At 38.5% G+C, this 22373-nt stretch overlaps 1 protein-coding gene across 1 annotated transcript in view; it reads left to right on the forward strand.

The window, feature by feature from the left end:
- Positions 1–22373, forward strand: part of LOC306881591 (pinopsin-like) — a gene marked incomplete at both ends in the record, with an annotated part of 112510 nt that overhangs the window by 70282 nt on the left and 19855 nt on the right. Inside the window, one exon of the mRNA XM_079435768.1 lies at positions 3039–3272. Within this exon, the coding sequence (XP_079291894.1) occupies positions 3039–3272 (234 nt within the window). The remainder of the gene's footprint in view (positions 1–3038; positions 3273–22373) is intronic.

The raw sequence follows: 22373 nt of genomic DNA on the forward strand, positions 1-22373 counted from the left end.
ATAAAAAATGCCTGCCAAAATTAACACTGCATTGCACCAATGAGATTGGAGTGATTTAAGTGCTTCAGACAAAATCGTAATCACTCTGCAAAGCCACACCTCCCCCAAAACACATGAAATTACCCGTTGGTGGAGGATTGAATGCAATGCTTTCAGATTATCTCTCATCTCATTCACTGCTGAGAAAACATCACAGTACAAAGCGCATAATGTTCCAATAATAGCGCCTTTCATTATCTCTTGAATGCGCTGATGTATTTTGTTTGTGCTAACAGGGTGCGCAAAGGTATGCAAATACATATTTTGACAAGCAGGCAGGACAGCCTATCGTAATGTTCAGACTGAACATTTTGATTGGACAAAGTTTTTTGGTCCTACGCCTCCACAGATGATATAAATACATATAAATACATTTATACCACTTAAATTAATGAGTGCTATCGAGATGTGAAGAGACTTTCAACCAGAAAAAATGTTTTTGAACCAAATCACCTACCCTGCCTTTAACAAATTCTCGAACCAGCATATAAAAAAGAGCATTCTGCGTTGAGTGAGCGGCCCTGAGAGGACTGAACGAGCAGAGGGAATCTTAAGAAAAGACCCTCTCCGTTCTGGAGGAAATATTACAGCTCTGCTCACATGGTGTGGTGCTGGGGAAGTGAAGTCTAGAAGGGGGTTGGTCTCCATTGGGCTTTCATTGACTTTATTGCAGCAATGACGAGGTACAGTAGCTACATCTTATCACACACTGCCAGCGAAACTCTGAAGACGCACCCCTTCACTAAATCCCCCACTCCCATTGTACATCTGGATCTGGGACAGTGATAGGAGGGTTTATCACAATAGATAATAATAAGTGGCTCCTCTTTGTGTGAACTAACAATGGAGGGGGTGACATGCACATTTGAAATTTCTTTGGTCCCACTTTATATTAGGTGGCCTTAACTACTGTGTACTTACATTGAAATTAATCATTTGATACAATGCACTTATTGTGTACATACATGTTTTTACATTGTACTTATATTTTTAAAAATACCTATTTGTAATTACATCTGTAATTAATTTCTGTAGTTACATTTATAATTACACTGTTGACCCATCCCTCACACCTTAACCCACCCTTAAACCTACACATACCACCAAACCTGTCCTTAACCTTACCCGTATCCCACCTCAATAGCAGCAAAAGTGTTTTAAAATACAATATGACCACAATAAGTACATTGTACTTATTTTCTGATGTAAGTACATAGTAGTTAAGGCCACCTAATATAAAGTGTGACCATTTCTTTTAATGTCTACTCATTAGCACATAGGGATTTGTAATTATGATACAATGATAAATACATGACTTATGGTGCACACGATCATTGAATGTCTTTCTTACAGTCCTTCAGGTGGCTAATTAGCCTTCCTTCCATCCATTTGCCTGTCTGTCTACTTTCCTTCCTTCCTCCCTTTTGTGCTCAATCAAAAAAAGGGTGATTAATGTGAGAACCCTAAATAAAGAGGTTTTAATTAGAAGTCAGTTATTATTATTTCAAGATATTGAAAGCATTCGTGGCTTGTCTTGTCTATTTGTTTTGTGTTCCAGGAGAGTTGTGTGTGGCGGGAGGAGAGGGGTTGTGATGGGATCAGTTCTGTGTTGTGGTGTAATCTTTGTAAAATAAATTAGTATATTTTTAATTTCTAAAAATACCATTATTTTATATGAAATAGTTCATTTGTATTTTATTTTATTGGCAAAGCCTTTTAGTTTGACTTGTACGTATATAATATCATTAGATCTGATAACATTTCAAGCTGTCATGTTATAACTTGCCCCACCGATGGGGTATGTCACATTTCGCTTCCATGCTTTTAGGGTAAAAAAAAAGAATAAAACAAAAATCAACAACCTTGCATTAATGAAACAAGACCACCTATTTGTACTAGACGTGACATTACTGTGAAAAAACAAACAAACAAAAAAAACTTCTTAACCACAAATAGATCTGCACAATCTGAGAAAGTCATTTTTAGGTTTTAGGTATTTTTAGGTTGTGCCTCACTCTCCCTGTACTATATTTGATATTCAAATTTTAAAGGCTTCTAAATTATCAACATAATACAAACTTTGCTTAAATACCTGCTGTATATAATATACTACATGCCTTCTGTCATCTAATTTATATTTTTATATAAATGTTTACAAAGTATAAAGCCTTTTAGTATAATTGTTAAAACATCCCCCTTCAGGTCATGGTACATGTCTTTTTCTGTGAAATCTTTACAGATTTTTATAAAGTAAATGTAAGAATAAATTCTATATTGAATAACAATTTTACATTTGAAGTGTTTATTTTAAGACAAACAGTTGGACTGAAACAACTTATAATGAAAGTGTATTATTTGTACAGCTATCTCAGCATTGTGTTGTATAACATTGTTTATATTTATTATTTTAAAAAAATAAAGATCAAAGCATTTAAATATCATCTTACTAAGACATCATTGGGAGACAGAGAGACTGATATTTATATGCATTTTATGTTGCTAGATTTTATTGATTGGAACGTTATCTTACTTTTTGGTCATATAAATATCAGCAACTGCACCAAATTGCATATTATTGCTCAGCTGTTTTTTTTTTTTCCTCCTTGAGATTCTATATCATATGATAAAAAGCTGTGATAAAAGCTAGATAGATAGATAGATAGATAGATAGATAGATAGATAGATAGATAGATAGATAGATAGATAGATAGAAGAAGATTTCTTAGTCAGCAGTGTTCTAGCCTTTACAGAGAAATGCTAATGGACTTAACATCCAACTCCTAACCACTTGACCATGTGTAAATAACTTAACAGATGCTTTTCAGTTGCAATGAATTGCTATACAAGATTTTGATGATTAAAAAGTGTATGCAGTTTTGATATTCATATTTATGCTATACTGTTATGATCTGGTTCATTTTAAATCAGTTTTACAGATATTTCTTTATAGTTTTACTGATGATCCATTTCATTATCTCCATTTATATCTGATTATGAAGGTCAGCGGTGTGAACACGCCCATGAGCCGCAAAAGAGAGCACCGGGTTCTTCTCATGGTGATCACCATGGTGATCTTCTATCTGCTCTGCTGGCTGCCTTATGGGATCATGGCTCTGCTGGCCACTTTTGGAGCCCCAGGACTGGTGACTGTGGAGGCTAGCATAGTGCCCTCCATCTTAGCGAAGTCAAGCACAGTCATCAATCCCATCATCTACATCTTCATGAATAAACAGGTGAGCAAAAAGTATGAAGTATGGCATGGAGTAAATCACTGAGAGTTTGAATTGGAATGACTGGTGGAATAATTTCTATTCAAATAAATTATTTATCAGTTGTTCTCTATCTAATGTATCTTGTAAGTCTGTTTAATGTTGTTTTGTTCCATGTTGGTCCTCTGGGGACCCTGGGGTAAATTATTCTGTGGTAATTGTGGCTATAATCCATAAAATGGAAGTACACTGAACTTATTATTTATCTAATAACATTTTTTCAAGTTATATAAGTAGCATGGGTGAACAATCATGTGCATTCAAATAGTATCATTACAGGTTTTACACTTCACTTTGGCAAATTTGAGAACCTTGATGTCATTTTTCTAGTCTAGACACAAAACACAACCAATTTTTATTTTATTTTTAAAAATTTTCTCATTGCTTGGATGCAGTACAGATATAACCTAAGTATGTATGTATCTATGAATTAAAATTTTCTTCCATTTTAATTGTGCTTATTTAATGGATTCTATGCACAGCATGTAGCCTATTTCCAGTGAAATCTCAGGGCGCTTAAAAGCTTCCGGTCTGATTCAGCCATAGCGTGAGTGCATTACCAGCTGCAATCTTTTGTCATTGAACGATTGATATAAAATTATATTTATACATTTTATTGCTATAATATAGCACATTAAATGGGTCCTATTGTGCTTTTTCACTTTTTGAATTTTAGTCAGTGTGTAGTGTGTATGTTTGGGCATAAAAAGATCTGCAACGAACGGCTCGTTTGGACTACAAAATAGTTTTCTTGTATTTGTGAAATCACTAAATTAAATCCCACCTACGGAAATTCGAATGGTTGGCTGGTGGGAAGAATGCTTGGTTGAGCACTGCACGTTTCAAAATCGAATCCCGGCGCGGGTGTTTTTATATCACTGTATTTCTGATGGAAACCGACTGTTTTCAGAAAATTTTGGATGTCATGTTCATTTCATCTTGCATGTAATGTCTAATAAAGCAGCATTTGTGAGAGGAGCGCTGCTTTGTGTACAGCCTTACCGGGGAAACCTCAGTCTCTACCACTCCAACAGCGCCTGCTGGCAGAGAGTTAATTTGCATATATATGTCGCCACAAATAGTGTAAATCTGTGGGACTATGGTATACATACATTCAACTGTATAACGTTAAAGTCCCCCTGTAGTCAAAAATGTTATCCTTTAAAACTAATCTTTGATCATCAAAATGACATATTTAAATGTTTTTTCTTGTGAAAATAATTTTCTCATGCCTTAAAATAGCTTGAATGTACAGTAACTCTACACCAGGGTTCCTCAAATCTTTCCCTGCCATGAGTAGTGCCTCCTGATCCACTAACTGAAGTGTAGTAAATGCGATACAATGCAATGGCAAGTGGAAATATTGGTTTGATTAAGCCATGTGTTTGAACCAGAAATAAGCTGGTATGCTCAACGTAAGCAAGGAGACTGATGGCTAACTTCGTGAGGTAACATTATCTGTTTGCGCTGGTTCGTACATGGATAATGACTGTCAAAACTATGTTTTTATTAGCGAACAACTACAGTGGATACTATAACATTCGTTAAATTTACTTACTTGACGATGTTGTGTTCTCAGAATGCCTTGAAGACTTGAATGCAGCCAAGTTTGTGATTCCAAATCGCGCCCGCAAGCAACGCGTGTGAAGAGCAGACGCCGATGCAGGAGAGGTGCGTCTGACTCCAGCCTACTTTTACACTGTTGCCGCGGGTTATTGTTCAAGTTAGCTTTCTAAATACATATAAATAAGCGTTAACAGCACATGACATCGTGAAAATAAGGGGAAATATTAAAAGTTAGCAAAACATCTACAGAAAAATATAACTGTTACCGGACTAACTTGGCTGCCTTCTCAATACTAGACACAGTTAATGATGTGCTAAGGATAGGATCCCTTGACGTGATTGGCTATTGAATTTTGTGAAGTAGCAAATAAAGGGCTGTTTCAAACCACGTTTCTGGGACAGCCTTTGGGAAGCTACAGTTTTAAGGAGAAAATACTCAGCAAATGGTGTTGATTAATGGATTGGCACTTGGTTTGTCTGAAAGCAAATTAAAAACACCACATACACAAATAAACAACATAAAAAAACTCTATTTTCACCACAGGAGGACTTTAACAGTTTCAAGTGAAGACCAGAAGACTCTTGGGTATCTTCAGCAGAGTTCTTTATTGAGAATGCGCTGCGTGGCGCTGCAGTCATCAAAAGTCTAACTAAGGCAGTGATACATTGTAGTTTATATACATTTAGAGGGCAGTGCTTAGGAATGGAGACAAAGCACCTGGATGACGACCTTAAACAAAGCATGCAAATTAAGTATTCAGGTATAGCAGCCTGCCCCATTTAACCAGTCCTTATCCAATCAGCATAACTACTCAAAGACTGGGGCAGGGGCACCAAGAGCCATTACAAACAAAAGGTGAGAGTCTCTGTCATCTGGCTCATTTGACTTACAATAAGAAAACCGGAACTGGCAGGAACCTCTTGCTACAAACTTTGTTCAACAGAATCGTTCACCATAAAAGCTAAATACAATGTATTTCACTTTAGTTTTTCAGGTGATTGTATGTAAGGACATAGGATCAGTAGATCTAAGACGCATTCTTAAATTTGTAATTCCACAATCCCCCCTTTGAGAGTTCTAATGACTCTCACATAACACAAATTTAAACCTACATACAGTGCCCTCCATAAGTATTGGAACAGTGAAGGCAAAATTGCTCTGTTGGCTGTGGAGTCAAGAGATTTGCAAATATGATTAAAAGATGAATATGAGACAAAACTACAGAATGTCACATTTTATTCTTAGCCGTTTCAACACATAAATGTTTTACCAAATAAAAAGAACAGCACTTTTAGAGTTCATCCCACTCATTGATGTGAGCATAGGTATTGGGACAGATGAACATAAGCCAGATATAAAAGATTAAAAGCTATTATTTAGTTGCAGATCCCTTGCACACAATCACAGCAGTGAGTCTGTGAACCATAGACATCACCAGACTCTTGGTCTCATCTTTTGAAATACTTTTCCCAGCCTTTCATGCAGCCAATTCCAGTTGTTGCTTGTTTTGGAGAGTTTCTGCCTTTACTCTCCTCTTCAGCTGGTGAAATTCATGTTCAATTGGATTTAAATGGGGAGATTGACTTGCGCAATCTACAAACCCGATTCCAAAAAAGTTGGGACACTGTACAAATTACGAATAAAAAAGGAATGCAATAATTTACAAATCTCATAAACTTATATTTTATTCACAATAGAATATAGATAACATATCAAATGTTGAAAGTGAGACATTTTGAAATGTCATGCCAAATATTGTCTCATTTTGGATTTCATGAGAGCTACACATTCCAAAAAAGTTGGGACAGGTAGCAATAAGAGGCCGGAAAAGTTAAATGTAGATATAAGGAACAGCTGGAGGACCAATGTGCATCTTATTAGGTCAATTGGCAACATGATTGGGTATAAAAAGAGCCTCTCAGAGTGGCAGTGTCTCTCAGAAGTCAAGATGGCAAGAGGATCACCAATTCCCCCAATGCTGCGGCAAAAAATAGTGGAGCAATATCAGAAAGGAGTTTCTCAGAGAAAAATTGAAAAAGAGTTTGAAGTTATCATCATCTACAGTGCATAATATCATCCAAAGATTCAGAGAATCTGGAACAATCTCTGTGCGTAAGGGTCAAGGCCGGAAAACCATACTGGATGCCCGTGATCTTCGGGCCCTGGGGTCCTGATGCAATATGAAGCACTTCCCAATTAATCTGGTGGCATTTTCTTGAATATTGGTAGGCAAGATGGTTTTGTGCCCTTCCAAAGTCATTCTGCTACTGTCATCATACATTAAGTCATCAGTAAAGTTGATAGGGCCTGTTCCAGTGGCAGCCATGCATGCAAATGCCATGACACAACCTCCACCATGCTTTGAGGCTGTATGCTTGAGATCATTTGCAGTTCTCTTTTTTTTATCCACATTTTTGCTTTCCCATCACTTAGATAAAGGTTCATCTTTGTTTCATCGGTCCATAAACACAGTTCCAAAACTCTTCTGGCTCACCTTTGTGCTTTTTTACAAACTCAAATCTTGCCTTTCTATGTTTGGTGCTGGTCAGAGGTTTGCATCTTGCTGTGTAGCATCTTTAATTCTGTGTCAAAGTCTCCTGAGGACAGTAGATTGTCAGAGTATCACCCCAGCTTTCTGGATATTGTTGGTGATTTTACAGACATGTCTTTTAGGGTCCATTTTCACAGCTTTTATGATTTGTCTGTCATCAACTACTGTCAGGTAGTTGTAGGTTGCTGGTGGTTTCCAAACGCTTGATTTCTCCATGCCCTTTGTTTTTGCTAGAGCTCTATCAGACTTCCTCTTTTCTTTTAGCATCCAAATTGCTTGCTTTTCTCTCAAAGTCAGCTCCCTCGTCTTCATCCTAGTTTGTGTGTGTCATCATTGAATGGAAGATTCAGAATGCAGAAGTAATGGATATAACTGATACGGCACATTCCCTGCTTTTAATATCTGAAGAATTAATGCAACAGGACACAGCTGATTACCTAGAAAGACCTGTGAGGCAACTGTTCCAATACTTATGCTCACAACAGATAGATGAAACACTAAAAGTGCTGAACTTCTTAGCTGGTAAAACATCTATGTGTTGAATCACCCAATAATAAAATGTGACATTCTGTAGTTTTGTCTCATATTCATATTTTAATCATATTTGTAAATGTCTTGACTGCATAGCCAACAGAGCAATTTTGTCTTTACTGTTCCAATACTTTTGGAGGGCACTGTACATGAGTCCATTCTACAGCCTATGTTTATTAACATAAGCCCCATCTTGCAGTCATGTAACTTGAAACGGTTACAGGCACATATAACTTATTCTGTCTTCACCTAGATTTACTTAGGTGTAATAGTTCTTTTCAGAACCATAACCGTTGACTCATATACTACAAGCGATGGTAACATGTCATACAACTACATGATGACACAGAAAACCATGTAGCATAAGAGTGGAAGTCCTGAAGCCCGTGGCGCCTGAATAGCTGTGATGTCTGTTTTCTGTAGTCCATTTACCACGTGGATTCGCTCAGGTGACTCTTTGTCCTCATGAAGCTTGTTCATGGATGTCTGAGGTGATGCTTTATACCAGGGTGCCACTTATGAGGATGACATGGCATATATACATACCGGCAACACAAGAAAAAAAAGAAACAGCTGAACAGCAGTATTCATGCATAGATTGTTTTTAGACTTCTGTTGATCGTGTAGTGGTTTTAAGTCTGGTGATCGTATAGTGGTTTTGTTGACCTAGTCTTAGTCATTTGACACTTATGGACCAGCGAGGTGGGGATAAACTACTGATAGGGGGAACCTATGAGGAAGTTTTAACCACAGGGTTGGCCCCCGAGGCCTGTTGCACTTCGGTTCTTCCCTATGCTTCTCACTGGTCTGTGTGTCCTAGTCTGTCCCTGTAGCTGGTGTGCGAACTTTACTGTGTGACATCTCCATCCTCTAGTGGAACATCAGGAGTGTGCTGTAGTATAGCTTTGAAGGCTGTGAGTTTACTTAGCTAGCACTCTCTCAATGGAAGGAAGTGACAGTCACCTTCCTGTAGTTTAATATACAAAGGCTGTACATCTTTGCTATACATTACTGGTGAAGTTAAGCACTCATAGCCCTAACAGTTAACACCTGAGCAAGCTGCTCCAACAGTTCGGTGAAGTGGGGAGGGGTTTCTTCAGAGAAGCAAGTAGACTGAGTAGGAGCTGAGTAAAGCTGTTAATTTCTCCTAATGTCTTTTTGCTTTTCCTACACTCTTTCATCCAATGTCCAGGTTTACCACAGTAAAGACAACTGCCCTCCCTCTTAGGACATTTACGTTTCTGGCGGTTCTCTGTATTGACTTTATAGGATGCTGCTGCAATCTTTACTCTGGCTGTTTTGCAAGCTTCCAGTGAACCATGTTAGATCTAAGAATGGCAAAGCAGATCTGTACTCTGATAAAAGGCCATCAAACCATGTTCGAACTAGTGGTCCTTTATGATCCAGTACCTTCTCTAGAGTGTCAGCTATTCCACTGTATGCTGCAGCTGACTGACAAAACCTTTCAGTGTACTCACTTACAGTTTCATCCTTCTTCTGTACACAACTAGTGACATTTGACCAATCCACTTTTGGTCCAACAATGGACCTTTAACTCTCTCAGAACTCCCTCTCTCAATTGATCTTTACTAGCATGTTGAAACTTAGAATTATTTACAGCACTTTCAAAATCACTGAATTCGGACTCTGTCAAGATCTGTGACGTTAGCTGGGTGACTTCAGCTAGAGACATATCAACGAGGTGCATCTTTCTGGACAACTCTCTCCTAAATTCAGAAAAAAGTTCCATGTATTGATGACAAACTCTTAGTAAGACTTTCTATGGCCTCAGGACCTAGAGTTCTACTGACTGCTTGTGACTGTAGTGTGGGGGTTGCAAATGGAACATTTTCAACCCCTTGTACCCTACTCTGAGCCCCTTGTCTCGCTCCACATACTTCAACTGCATTTACATCTTTCTCCGTCCTTCCAATATTGCAATTGTCCTCTTGTCCACACAAAGACTGTAAGTCAGAATAACTTTCATCTGACTGTTGTTTGTGTAAATCACTTTTGGTTGAGGCCTTGTTATGGCCCACCTTTTTAGTGAGACAAGACACTCGACTGTGCAGCTGTTTATTTTGTTCTTTTAACTTAGCGATACACTGAGCTTGTTCTTGTGCTATCGCTAAACTAAACTCTCTGTGGCAGCAGATAATGCCCTTCATATTTTTCTTCTGAATACATGCACCTATCACCTTCTTGCATTCTTCAATTGTCCATACATTTTCTGGATGAATACCAAATTTCTTTGTTAAATCCAGTCTAACTGACTCTGTCACAATTAAGTCCATGTGATCTCCTAACAATGATTTAAACTCGCCATCTGTCCATGAAGTTATAGCTAGTCCACCTTTCTCAGTTGTTGGAATAAGCCTTGAATTCCTTCTAAACATGTTGTAATGTCTTTCTGACACAACAGGACACTTCTAACACCTCCCTGGCAAGCAGATGTTAACACATAAAAACGGTTATCTAGGGCTGGGCGATAAATCGAATCGAAATCGCGATTTGAGACGTTGCGATTTGCTAATCGCAAAGCCTGCGATTTGGACACGATATTACTCTGTTCCAGAGCATATATGCATAACTGCCAGCCTTGAGTGGTGGTCTTATTTACCAATAGAGTGAGCGAACCTCTGTTCTCCCCGATCAGCACTGCTCTAGCCAACTGCGTAAACGCCCACCATCTAAAAAGGGTCAGATCGAAAGTTAGGCAAATTAAAACTAAAGAAAAACGTATGTAACTACTGCTTCGAAAAAGGTCATTTGCAAGAGCTGCGCCATAACGCATATCAAGCTCCCTTATCAGTTCTGCTTTCAGTACTGGAGAATAAAAGATACATTTTTAGATGTTTTTATTAGTAGGCTACATGAACGTTATCTTACACATTTTATCTCCCCAACAGATTAATTTGAAATAAGTTTATAATGCATGTTTGCTAATTCAGAAGACCGCACACACAGCCCGTGTCTCTGAATGCTTCTCATACTCGCTCGGCTCTGCCCCACACTGCGCGTCTCACGGACGAGCCGTTTACACGCAGCCTGTCTCGTAACGCTCTTTTATACTCATGGTCTCGCGCCCGGTTCTACTTCGTAAGTCTCTCACAAGCACATCTGGCAATATGGACGAGGCCATTCAGCACATTTCCCACTTGCTCTTAAAATCCCAAATACTTAAAAATGAATAAATCAGCCTGTGTAACATGTAATACTTGAATAATTGACTAAAGAAATACAGTTCATTTATAAAAATAAACAAATCTTTCCTGTGAAATTCAGTAATTCTGTAAAAGTAGTAATACCATTATAAACTTCCCTGCAGAAAAAACAAACAAACGAACAAAAATGGGAATTGTATTGGTTTTAATGTTAACCATAATGGTGTCTACTGGTATTTGATGCATTCTATTGGTGGGATGTAATCTAGTAGATGGCAACCAATAGAACAACAGTAATTCCTATTGGAATAATGCCCAAAAAAAAAGGAATTTTGTAATGGTTTTTATGGAAACCATTATAGTTCATTAATTATATATGTCATTCATTAAAATATTTGATAATTCTCTTAAACTTACCATTCTTCTAGGTTTGTGCCAGCTCTGCTTCATTTTAGTGCAGCTATGTGCAGGATGAACTGCATTGATTCTCAGTTCTGAACAGTGGGCTATCTGGTACAGTGCTGCAACAATATGGATGAACAATGCTGTCCCACAAGACAACAGACTAGGAGTCATTTAAAACAATCTGTGAAGTTAATTACATTGGGTTACATATTGAATTGATTTCAGATATATTTTGAATTACTTTTTAGTTGCATTTTAAAGGGTTGCATTGTAAGTTGAACTATAATTAAAATTTAATTATGAAGAATTAAGTCTATATAATGTTACAATACACTATAATGCCAATACACTGTAAAAAGAGTTCAGTAAAATTCCAAAGGATGTCCCTATCCCTCTTAACCATTTCTGATCTTGTTTGCTTTTTTTACTGAACACTGAACGGCTTCACCATGTTTTTGTTAGGGATCTCTGGAAAACTGGTATATTAAATTTAAACAATAAATTTAAGCTTCAGGTTACAGATAATACAATAATTGAAAATACATGGCAATCTAAAAATGAGAACAGTATTTAAAATACTTATACACAAACATGGATTACCGTGAGCTCTGTTGTTATTGCTACTATCTCTTAGGAGTCATACAAACTTGAGGTGAATGGAGTTTAAAGCTAAACTATATTTAAGTGCTGATCAAATCGGCGCAAAAGTCATGCATTGTTATCGAGCCTTATTAACTAGATTTGCTAGAAGATGATAGCACAGTACTCACCCTATTTGCTGATGTAACTTGAAACATTTAATGCCCTTCTTCATTTTGGTATGACAGCTGACTCACAATACGCTGAAATTCATTTACAGAAATCCGGGGTTCTTGTACATAAGCTGAAAAATCATCTTTTCCTCTCCAAGTTCTGCGTAAGGAACAATGGGTCCCGGTGCAGCACAGAGTGTAAATAAGCACCCTGAGGTAAAATGTGGAAGTGACCGTGCATAGAGTTCATTCAACTTACTATTCAGCATCCCGTTTGCTACTAATTTAGGAAAGAGCCTTTTCAATTAAATTATGACTTGTGAAAAACATGTAGCACTTAACACTAGAGATAAAAATCCTGGCTCTGGTGGAATCTGTTGTATTTTTGTTTTTTTGTTTTTGGTCAAACATTTTTTTGTACACATTCTGTGTGGGCCTGCTCAAAACTGACTGATTCCCCAGAGTTTTGCTTACTACGTGAACAGAAAGTATCGCCATCGAAGCTGAGTGTGCTGAGCCATTCAGTGATGTTCTGAGTCTCCAGAAAGCGGGTGCCAGAGATGTTGTGGTCCGATCAATCTACACTGTCAGCTTGATAAAAGTAATGCGACTGGTTTACTGGTGTACTCTCATGTGAAACAATGCAATTCATTGTTCTTTTTGCACCATCCGTCAAAGTGTCAGCTGTGTAATGTGGCACTGATGAAGAGGGTAAATAGCAGCCTGTCCCTTCCACATGTGATTAGGGACCTACTATTTATACAGGCGAATTCAGCTTCTGGCAGCTGAGGAGAAGGCAGACTATGTTAACACTCCCCTAACTCAAATAAAGTTGACTCTATTTGGCTCTAAGAGATGGTTTCTAGGGAAAATATTTTTTTTCCTCTCATGGAGTGTACCATTGGGTTGTCTCGATGCAAGAAAGCAGGTCTCACTGGAGAAAGATGGAATGCCATGCAAAGGTCATAAACGGCGTGTCAGCTTTGCAGTTTGAAAACCACATCAGTTGCTTAACTTCTTCTAAATCCCAGATATGTTTCACTCTAGGTACCAGACTCTGATTTGATTGATGGAGCTTGTCATTTGTCTTGACTAGTGTTATGTACAAACCAAAGAGCACAACAAAAAGTTTCACATTCCATGTAGCTATAGAATGGATTGCTAGTGCATACACAATGTGAAATGCTGCCTGCTTTGAAAGAATCCTTCGCTCAAGTCAATAAAATTAGCCATTACAATTTTTATTAACTTTGCCTGCTCATTATTTTCATTAGTGGTTCTTGCTAAGGTTATCCTTAACCAACTCATTTCTGTTAACCCCTGCTGCACAGAAACATACTGGAGTATGTTTCCTGTATGACTACATAACCTGTTGCATAACCACAATGCATTGTTGGAGATATTGAATAGTAGTCTCGATTGTTTCCCCGAAATGAGAGATACATGGTCACACCTTGGGACCACACTGGTTCAATAATACAGTACTGTTGTTAATTACACTACACATACTGTAGATGGTGAAGTAATAATGTCTGTTAATTAATCAATTCAAAATTTAAATTTATGTGCAATTACATACATGCAGTATGTCATTTCTGACTATCATTTGCATTCAGGTTATTCAGCAGCTATCTCCACAACGTAACATAACATAACATATAACATATAATAAAGTTGCTGCTGTCATACAATCTGAGGACTACTTAAATATTTTTATGGCATGTAATTTTGTTTGATGTTTGATTTATCAGGGGTTTACTCATACTTGCAGTCAAGTCAATGTTTATGTAACAGGTGACATATTATTAATTTCACTCAAAATTTCTCTCCTTGTAATTATCAATTGTTTTATATTTATTTAATTTTTATATTCTCGAAGTTATTCTTTTAATTTTAATTTATTTTATTTGAGACATCATGTTTTCATAGTTACGATCGTTTTAAGTGGCTGGTGTATTGCGATTATGGTACGAGGTTCCTTTAAGTGTTGTTTTCCGGTTCCGCCTGCTCTCCCTCAGTTCGCAGCAAGCGATTTTAGATCCAGTCAGTGGCGAGGCCAGACATTTTAAAGTGAGTGGGTCTTGTTGAAATAGGCTGCACCTCAGTGCCAACTTTAAAATTATATAACTTAACAGTACATGCCATAAAAATAGAGATGCAAATTTCATTACATCTAAAAATGTAAATATCTGTTTTTGGGTGAAAGTGAAAAAGGTGAAATCTACGAGACAAAAATGCACGCCTAAAGTCAAAATTAAAAAGTTTACTTTACTTGAAAGTATGAACTGTTAGGCATTATACATAAAAGTAATCTGTATTGTTGAAAAGGTCTCAAAGCTGAATACAACAAACATAGCTGTTTCAGGTAAAGACCAACACTACCAAGTATATTAGTAAACCATAGTAGATCACATACAGTATGTATTTAGAGCAGTTGTTCTCAATTCAGTTGAGTCCAAACCCAACATAACACTTGAGAGATCTTAAGATAATCATATTAGAATGGCATTACATACTGGTTTGCTTAAAGGGATAGTTCACCCAAAAATTACAGTTCTGTCATTAATTACCCATGTTGTTTAATTACCCTCGTGTCGTTCCAAACCCGTAAGAACTTCATTCACCTTCAGAAAAAAAACTTCCTTGTCATTGAATAAAGTCGTTATTTTAGTTGTCTTTGAGCACAAAAAGTATTCTCCTAGTTTCACAAAATCACTGTTGAACCACTGATGTCACATGGATTATCCTACTACGTTTCTGGGCCTTGAACATGTTAGTTCCGTTGATGAATATGCATGGTCAGAAAGTTCTGGGATTTCATCAAAAATATATGAATTTGTGTTCCGAAGATGAATGAAGGTCTTACAGGTGATGATGATGATTATGCAGTGTTTTCCAGCATTATTTGATAACATCAGGAAGTTCAACCAATAGAAACTGGATCTCAGGTATGGTGGGTGGGGACTAGTGTTCTTGGATTGGATTGATCACTCAAATTGACAACTCTTGCATTTATCATTTGCCATAGAATAGATGTGCACAACTTGAAGATCAGCACTAATTTAACAGGATCTTATTACTTCTTATTGTTCACGTGTTTACACATGCAAGTACTTTTTTTGTTAATGAATACAAGAGATCATTGTCTTGTATGCAGGATTTTTCTTTTTTTCCACATTGTCACATTTGATTGGGTGGACAAGCTGTCAATCTTAGTGGGCCGGGTGAACTCACAGCTCTATAATGGACTGTCAAATGAGTAAAACTCTCCATATTTTTGAAATTACATTAGTCACTGTCACTATTGCTATTGTTACATTATTGTAGGCTGCGTTTGAACAGAACATTTTGAGACTCACTGTAATTAAATACGGTTGTCAGTTCCAAACACTAGCAGTGTGAATGCAGCCATTAAGTGTTAACCTACTGTCCTGCTCATTTAAGCACTTTTATTATAGCTATACTGTGGATAAGCCTAGCTGATTTAAACGTTAGTTCACCCAAAAATAAAAAATAGTGCATGTTTTACTCACCCTCAAGGCATCCTAGGTGTATATGACTTTCTTCTTTCTGACGAATCCAATCAGTTATGTTAAAAAAAATCTTCCAAGCTTTATAATGGCATGGGCGGGTGTTTTTGTTCAAAAGTAGTCAAATAAAACACATTCATCCATATTACCATATTGACCCAAATATAAGGCAATGTTTTTTTTCTTGGAAATGCATCTGAAAAAACGTGGTCATCTGATATTCAGGGTCTAGACTTTGACATGTCAATAATACACCCACAACAATAGGTGGCGCCAAATAGTGTGTCAAGAAATAGTATATGTACTAGGGGTGGAACGATTAGTAATGGGATTTATGGCTCTTTGAGGGGATCCGGATCTTGGCAATCCGTTCCTTTCAAAGAGCCGTTCAAAAGAACTGCTCTTTTTAAATATTTAGTCAGTTTTAAGAAGCCAGCTTGGGGGCATCTCAGTTTATCCTGGAAATAATCACTGGGAGGAATGATGAGGTGAGATTTGTAGTCAAATAATTAAAACTCAGATATCACACACCAATATCTGAGTTTGAATTATTCTGAAATATTGATTATTACCTCATGTGACGGCAGCGTGCACAAGTCATGGCTCCGCTCCTACCCAATGACAGGCACGCAGGGTTTTTTTCCACTGGAGTACTCACGTGAAGGATGCGTGCACAACTATCATCATGCTGTTAGGCAGTAGCACCCCTGCGCTGGGTGCGCCCCTCCCCCTATAACTGTTCTGTCTGGCGGAGGAGCTAATTGACCTTATGCACGGTTACTTCCTGGTTGTAGATAAGCCAGCTCAGTCATTTCCGGTCAAGTTTACTGTGCCGTAAGAGGAGCGCCCTTTGCTCGGTTTCTCTACATAATCCATTCACAATTAGGAGAAGCGTTTTGTTTGTCTAAGATGACCAAACGTTCACGTATTCCGTTTCAGGAATGACAAAATGCGAATGTTAAATTTACGCGAGAGAATCCGTTAAATCATGGCGAGAGTCATTGCTATGATTGACCGTGCCAACGGAATGAAGCCGATGTCAAAATAAAGCTGTGCATTAAGTGATTCAGACTAAATTCAGACTAACAAAACTACATGTCTGTGTTGGATTAAACTTAATGTAGCCTAGTTATTAAATTAAATCTAAACATTTCAAAATATTGAATGCATTATTTATTTGTTATACCAACTTATTTCATTTGTATTTGACTATGTAGGTATTTAAATAATTTGGCATTATAGGCTGTGACTTTGTGACTTCCTGCACTTGCTATACTTTATACTTCATTGCGACAAAGTTAAAAATTTGTTAAAATATTTATTTTATAATAAATCAAAAGACGTGAAAAACTAAGTTGAAATGGTAGCTGCAGCCAATGATTGATCCTATACTGCCATCTCCTGGTTATAATGGTAATTTTCATTTTCATCTTAAAAAGTCTATTTTTCGCCGAGACACGTTTTTACCATATTTCTTCATGTCGTCTTCATGAATGAAAAATGAACCTTTAATAATGGGAATTTTACCTCACAGAGTTAAGAAATAATAAATGCTTTAAAATTTTATAAGATTTTAAAAATGTGTTCATGGCTATGAAGGTATATCGAGAATAGCATTACATTGTCCTTTAAGAGATTAGCCTAACTGCCTAAACAGTTACGATAGTGTTTATTTGTCAGCATTTAAATGTACAGTTATACTCACGTGGGTACTGTCCTGGGATTAACAGACTCTGCATATAAAAGTTCTTTAATAACATAAAACTGTATGTTAATTCCGCAATCATTATTTACGGTGTTGCAATTATTTTGTTTCTCAGTTTATGATAAGAATGAGTCAGGAGATGTTTCTGTGAGAGTCTCTACCTATATATAGCACATATAAAATGAGCTTCACCGGAAGATTAGGAGCTGGCTTATCTTTATCTCGAAGTTCTAAATAGCTCTCCGTGCATATGGTCAATTTGTGTGCATCTGTGTGAAACACATAGGAAAAAAAGAACGACAGAAAGAACGGCTTCCCCCCAGCCGCGACTCGGCTCCCATCGTTCATGTTTATGAGCCGTTCAAAAGAATCGGTTCGTTCGCGAACGTCACAACTCTAGGAACGATACATGTATTCGTACCGAACTGTCACGGTACGGACATCTCGGTTCGGTGCACGAGGCCTTACAAGGAATAAAGGCAATGCACCCCAATCCAGAAGGAGGCACCCGCAGTAATGCAACGCTGTTTGATAACCGCCAGCAGAAAAACAGCGAATGCCATGAGTTGTGCACTTGAAAACAAAGCCCCCAGACAGTGACCATGTGCTGATTCTGAATGCGTCTCTCACATAGACTGGCAAAGGAGTATACTTTAAAGGCTTGCGCACTCAACTGTTTGCGAAACGGGGCTTTGTGCTCGTGTATCCTACCCCTCTCATTCGGCACAAATCCAAATATTCCATAATATTTCTATATTTGCGAGGTAACGTATCTGAATGCTAAACTATTATTTATTATGTAAATTATAGGCTTTGTACTTCAGTCGCGTTCCGACGGTGACACAGAGGCAGGTGCGCTGATATTTGGTTCACTGTGTTTTATTTTGATAAAGTACCAACTGCGCTGTCAAGTTAGCAATGCTCGAACTGATGTGTTTTGTGTGTGTGTGTGTGTGTGCGCGCTCTGGAGCGATCACTTCAACTGTTTCCTTATACCAGCAGAATCAACTTTAAACACTTATTGTCCTATTAATAATGCATCACTGTATAAAGGTCTGCTTTTATTTGTGTACACTCACAATGAAAACAGAACAGATTTTCTATATATAACATCATGTAATAATATTTCGTATTTTCACATCTAGGTGAAAAAAATGTAATTTGCACTACTGTCTGTTAAAAATAAATTAAAAGAAACCGAGCATAGCTATTTATTTTATTTTGTTCTCCTGTTGTACCGAAATCGTATCGAACCGTGATCCCCAAATCGAGGTACGTACTGAACTGTGATATCTGTGTACCGTTCCACCCCTAGAATGTACTGTATGTGTTGTAATGTTAGAACTTCGCGAGTGAAAACAAAAGAAAAGCTTATAGTGGCTATCCAAAACAACCTAAAAAACCACATGCTACAGCAACATGACATTCATAAGACCCTAGAAATTGCATGGCAGTTGCCACCACCGACAACACCCTAACATAGAGGTGTGAATTTTGGATGGACAAGCACCACTCTAAACTTTACCACTCCACGCCCTTCAAAACATTCTATTATCTCTCCTGAATCTATACTGACTGTAGTTTGTGTTTTGAGCACATCTCTTTGTACAGTTTCTTTTACCAAGTCTCATTTTGATTCTGAATCAGCAGTAAAACCATTCTTTTAGGCTTGTTGAAATGGTGATCAGCAGAAATTTGCTGTCTTGACTTATGTCTAGACACTATATCAGTGCATTTTTTTCAGCTGAGGTTAATTATGTGTCTAGCTCTAAGCGTCCTGGTCCCACTTCTTTATAGTCTTTCAATGTCTGAGGAAAAGAGGAACACAGCATTCATCATGCTTGATAAAGCGTCGCCTTGGAATTATAAGGTTCTATCTGCTTTCTGAGTGTTTTGAGATATTGAGCTTCAAAGATTTTGCATTACATATAGCAAAAATTATATGGAGAACAAGTCTCTTTCCTACATGAAAATGACAGAGACCCTAAATGTATTCTAAATGTACAATATCGAAATCCTCTCAAATTTTTAAATTGGTATTTTTGGAACAGGTCAAATGCAGATAACCTTCTAACTCTAAAAAGTCATTTTCTGCTTGGAATTATAAGGTTATGTCTTGCAAAATATTAACTGAAGCAACAATTTTCAAGAAATACAAATATTTTTTTTTTTATCATTTGTTTTAAACCATAAAATTAGTGTTGTAACAATGTGTTAACATGAAAAAGGTAAATTTAATGCTCTCTTTATTACATTTATTCAATATTTTAGGTCAAATAATTTGTTCTTGGTTAAGTTAGGCACAAAAGGCAATACTAAATATTTTGTCCAGTACTAATGTTAATTTTAGCTAGGATTATAGTGGGCAATTAAACACATTATTGAGGGAACAGTTAAGGCAGCTAACGTTACTCTAATCCATCTGACCAGGACTTTATTCCATAAAAAGCGGGACAGGGAACATGGCATTATCTTTAAATCAGTATGGGCGAGATAACATGCTGACGTTTATTGTTGTAATTAAGACCCCATAATTTAAATTGTTGGCTATTTGATATTTAAGGCTTAATGTTGTAAAATTTAAGACATTTTAAGACTTTAAATTGGATGAATATTTCGCCAGTCTTTACATATTCGGGTCTTTAGCGACCCTGACTGCAAACACAGATGGATCTCTAATTGCTGCAATAGCAAACTCTCCTGATATTTTAAGAACAATAAAAGATAAAAAAAATAAAATAAAACAAGAATAAAATAATCATACGTCCTTACCTTTTGAAACTTAGAAGAGTTCGATTTGAGCAGATTATTTTACTATCACTGCCATCGTCAGAGCGCATTTTTAAGGCTAAGGATCAACTTTATTTGTCCCAGAGAGGAAATTTGTCTCGGACAAAGTGCTACCGTGTTGCTCTAAACGATAATATATACAATAATAATAATAGACAAAACAGATTAAATAAAACAATTAAGAGCATACATGAAAATACAACAGTGTGTAATATAAATAAATGAAAAACACAGTAAAGTGCAAATGTGCTATAGGTGTGTTGTTCTTGTTAGAATTCAACAGTTTTATCGAGGCAGGAACAAATGAAAGCTTCAGTCTATTAGTTTTACACATAGGCATTCTCAGTCTCTTTCCTGATGGCAGCGGCTGGTATTTGCTAAAAAGAGGATGATCGGGATCAGTGCTAATACTTATTGCCCTTCTCATCACTGCCTGTTAATATAAAGTCTGTATAGGCTCATATTGTTTTATTCCGATGATTTTCATGGCTGTTTTGTGGATATGAGCCAATTTTTTTTTTTCAGTTGAACCTACCCGATCTCATGAATGTGTATATAAATTGTACGCCAAATAAAAACGAAAACTCGTGGTATTGATACGCAAAAATGGACTTTGGCGTGTATATGCTACGCGATGGGTAGGGTAAGGGTTGTGGGGTAGATGCATATCATATGTACACGAAAACTGCGTATCATATTGTGACGAGCGTCCCGAGTCCACATCAGCGTTGCCCTGGAAACACACAAGGAGCACCTGTTCACAGCTCATCACGGGCTGATCGGCCACACCTGCGCCTCGTCAGTCGGGCTGGATTTAAACAGCGTGCTCACAGAGGAAGGTTTAGAAGCCTCTCCATGAGACAGCGACCTAATCCTCTGTTCTCTTTCTCCCTCCAGACAGCAGTGTGTGACCGATCTGCACCGCCACGAGCACCGCATAGATTCACCCACACCTGGACACGTTCAAGAGCACCGCAACGAGGAAGACCACCATCACCGCCCACGTATTTTCGCACTTGATAAAATCAAGCAATAAAATCCACCCTCCAGGGCCTTCACCTAAGCTTTGCTTGTCGCGTGTTCCTTCCACCCCGCCATACTGGTGGAGAATGCGGGCATATTAGTGGGAGGAACACCGACCAGAGATCTCCCGGCAACGCACTAATTTTTCATTTTTTTTCCCTCTGTTTTCCTTGTGCCAGGCGGCCGCTGCTCCCCATTCTCCGACATGGATGAAATCCTCCAACGGCTAGCAGAGGTCAGCATCCGTCAGCAACAGATCACGGACCACCTTGCTGCTCGCCAGGGGCAGACCGATCGGGAGCTCGACGAGCTGCACAACGCGTTCCGCTACCCGATCCTCGGGTGAAAGTCACGCAACTCTTGCCGAAGATTACAGCTGATGACGATGTTGAGGCATTTCTCCAGATGTTCGAAACCACAGCAACCCGAGAAGGCTGGGAGAGTGACGACTAGGCGTGGTTGGTAGTGCCCCTTCTCACCGGCGAGGCTCAGCGAGTCGGAAGTATCAAGCAACTACGGCGAGCTTAGAAAGGAAATCCTGTCCCACTTGGGGCTGTCTTCGGTCTGTGCAGCCCAGTATTTCCACAACTGGGAGTATAAACCCCGCCTCCCAGCCCGAGCCCAAGCCGCTGAACTGTCACGCCTCACTCGGCATTTGCTGCTCGACGGAGAACCCACAGCTGCCCAAGTAGCGGAGCGCGTCGTCATCGACCGGTTCCTCCGGGCTCTTCCGAGGTCTCACCGCCAGGCTGTCGGGATACGGAACCCCACCACCATGGCCGAACTCGTCAAGGCGGTGGAGCTGGCGAATGCTGCCCAACACCGGGATGCTGGGGAGCAAGCGAGGGCGTTTCCCCAGAGGGTGGTCCAGGAACGACGGGCGCCGGAGGGCACCTTGCGACCAGTAGTCAGGCCGGCGGCTCCCACTCCAAAGGATGCCCACAGCGGACCCCGCATCTCCCGCACGGACGTGGCTGGCAGGCTGTATTGTGCATCGCTTACCCGCGGGAGTTCCGGAAGCGGAGGGGAAAATCAATGGCCACACTT

Source organism: Barbus barbus, assembly GCF_936440315.1.
Source record: "Barbus barbus genome assembly, chromosome: 15".
Classification (NCBI taxonomy): Eukaryota; Metazoa; Chordata; class Actinopteri; order Cypriniformes; family Cyprinidae; genus Barbus; species Barbus barbus.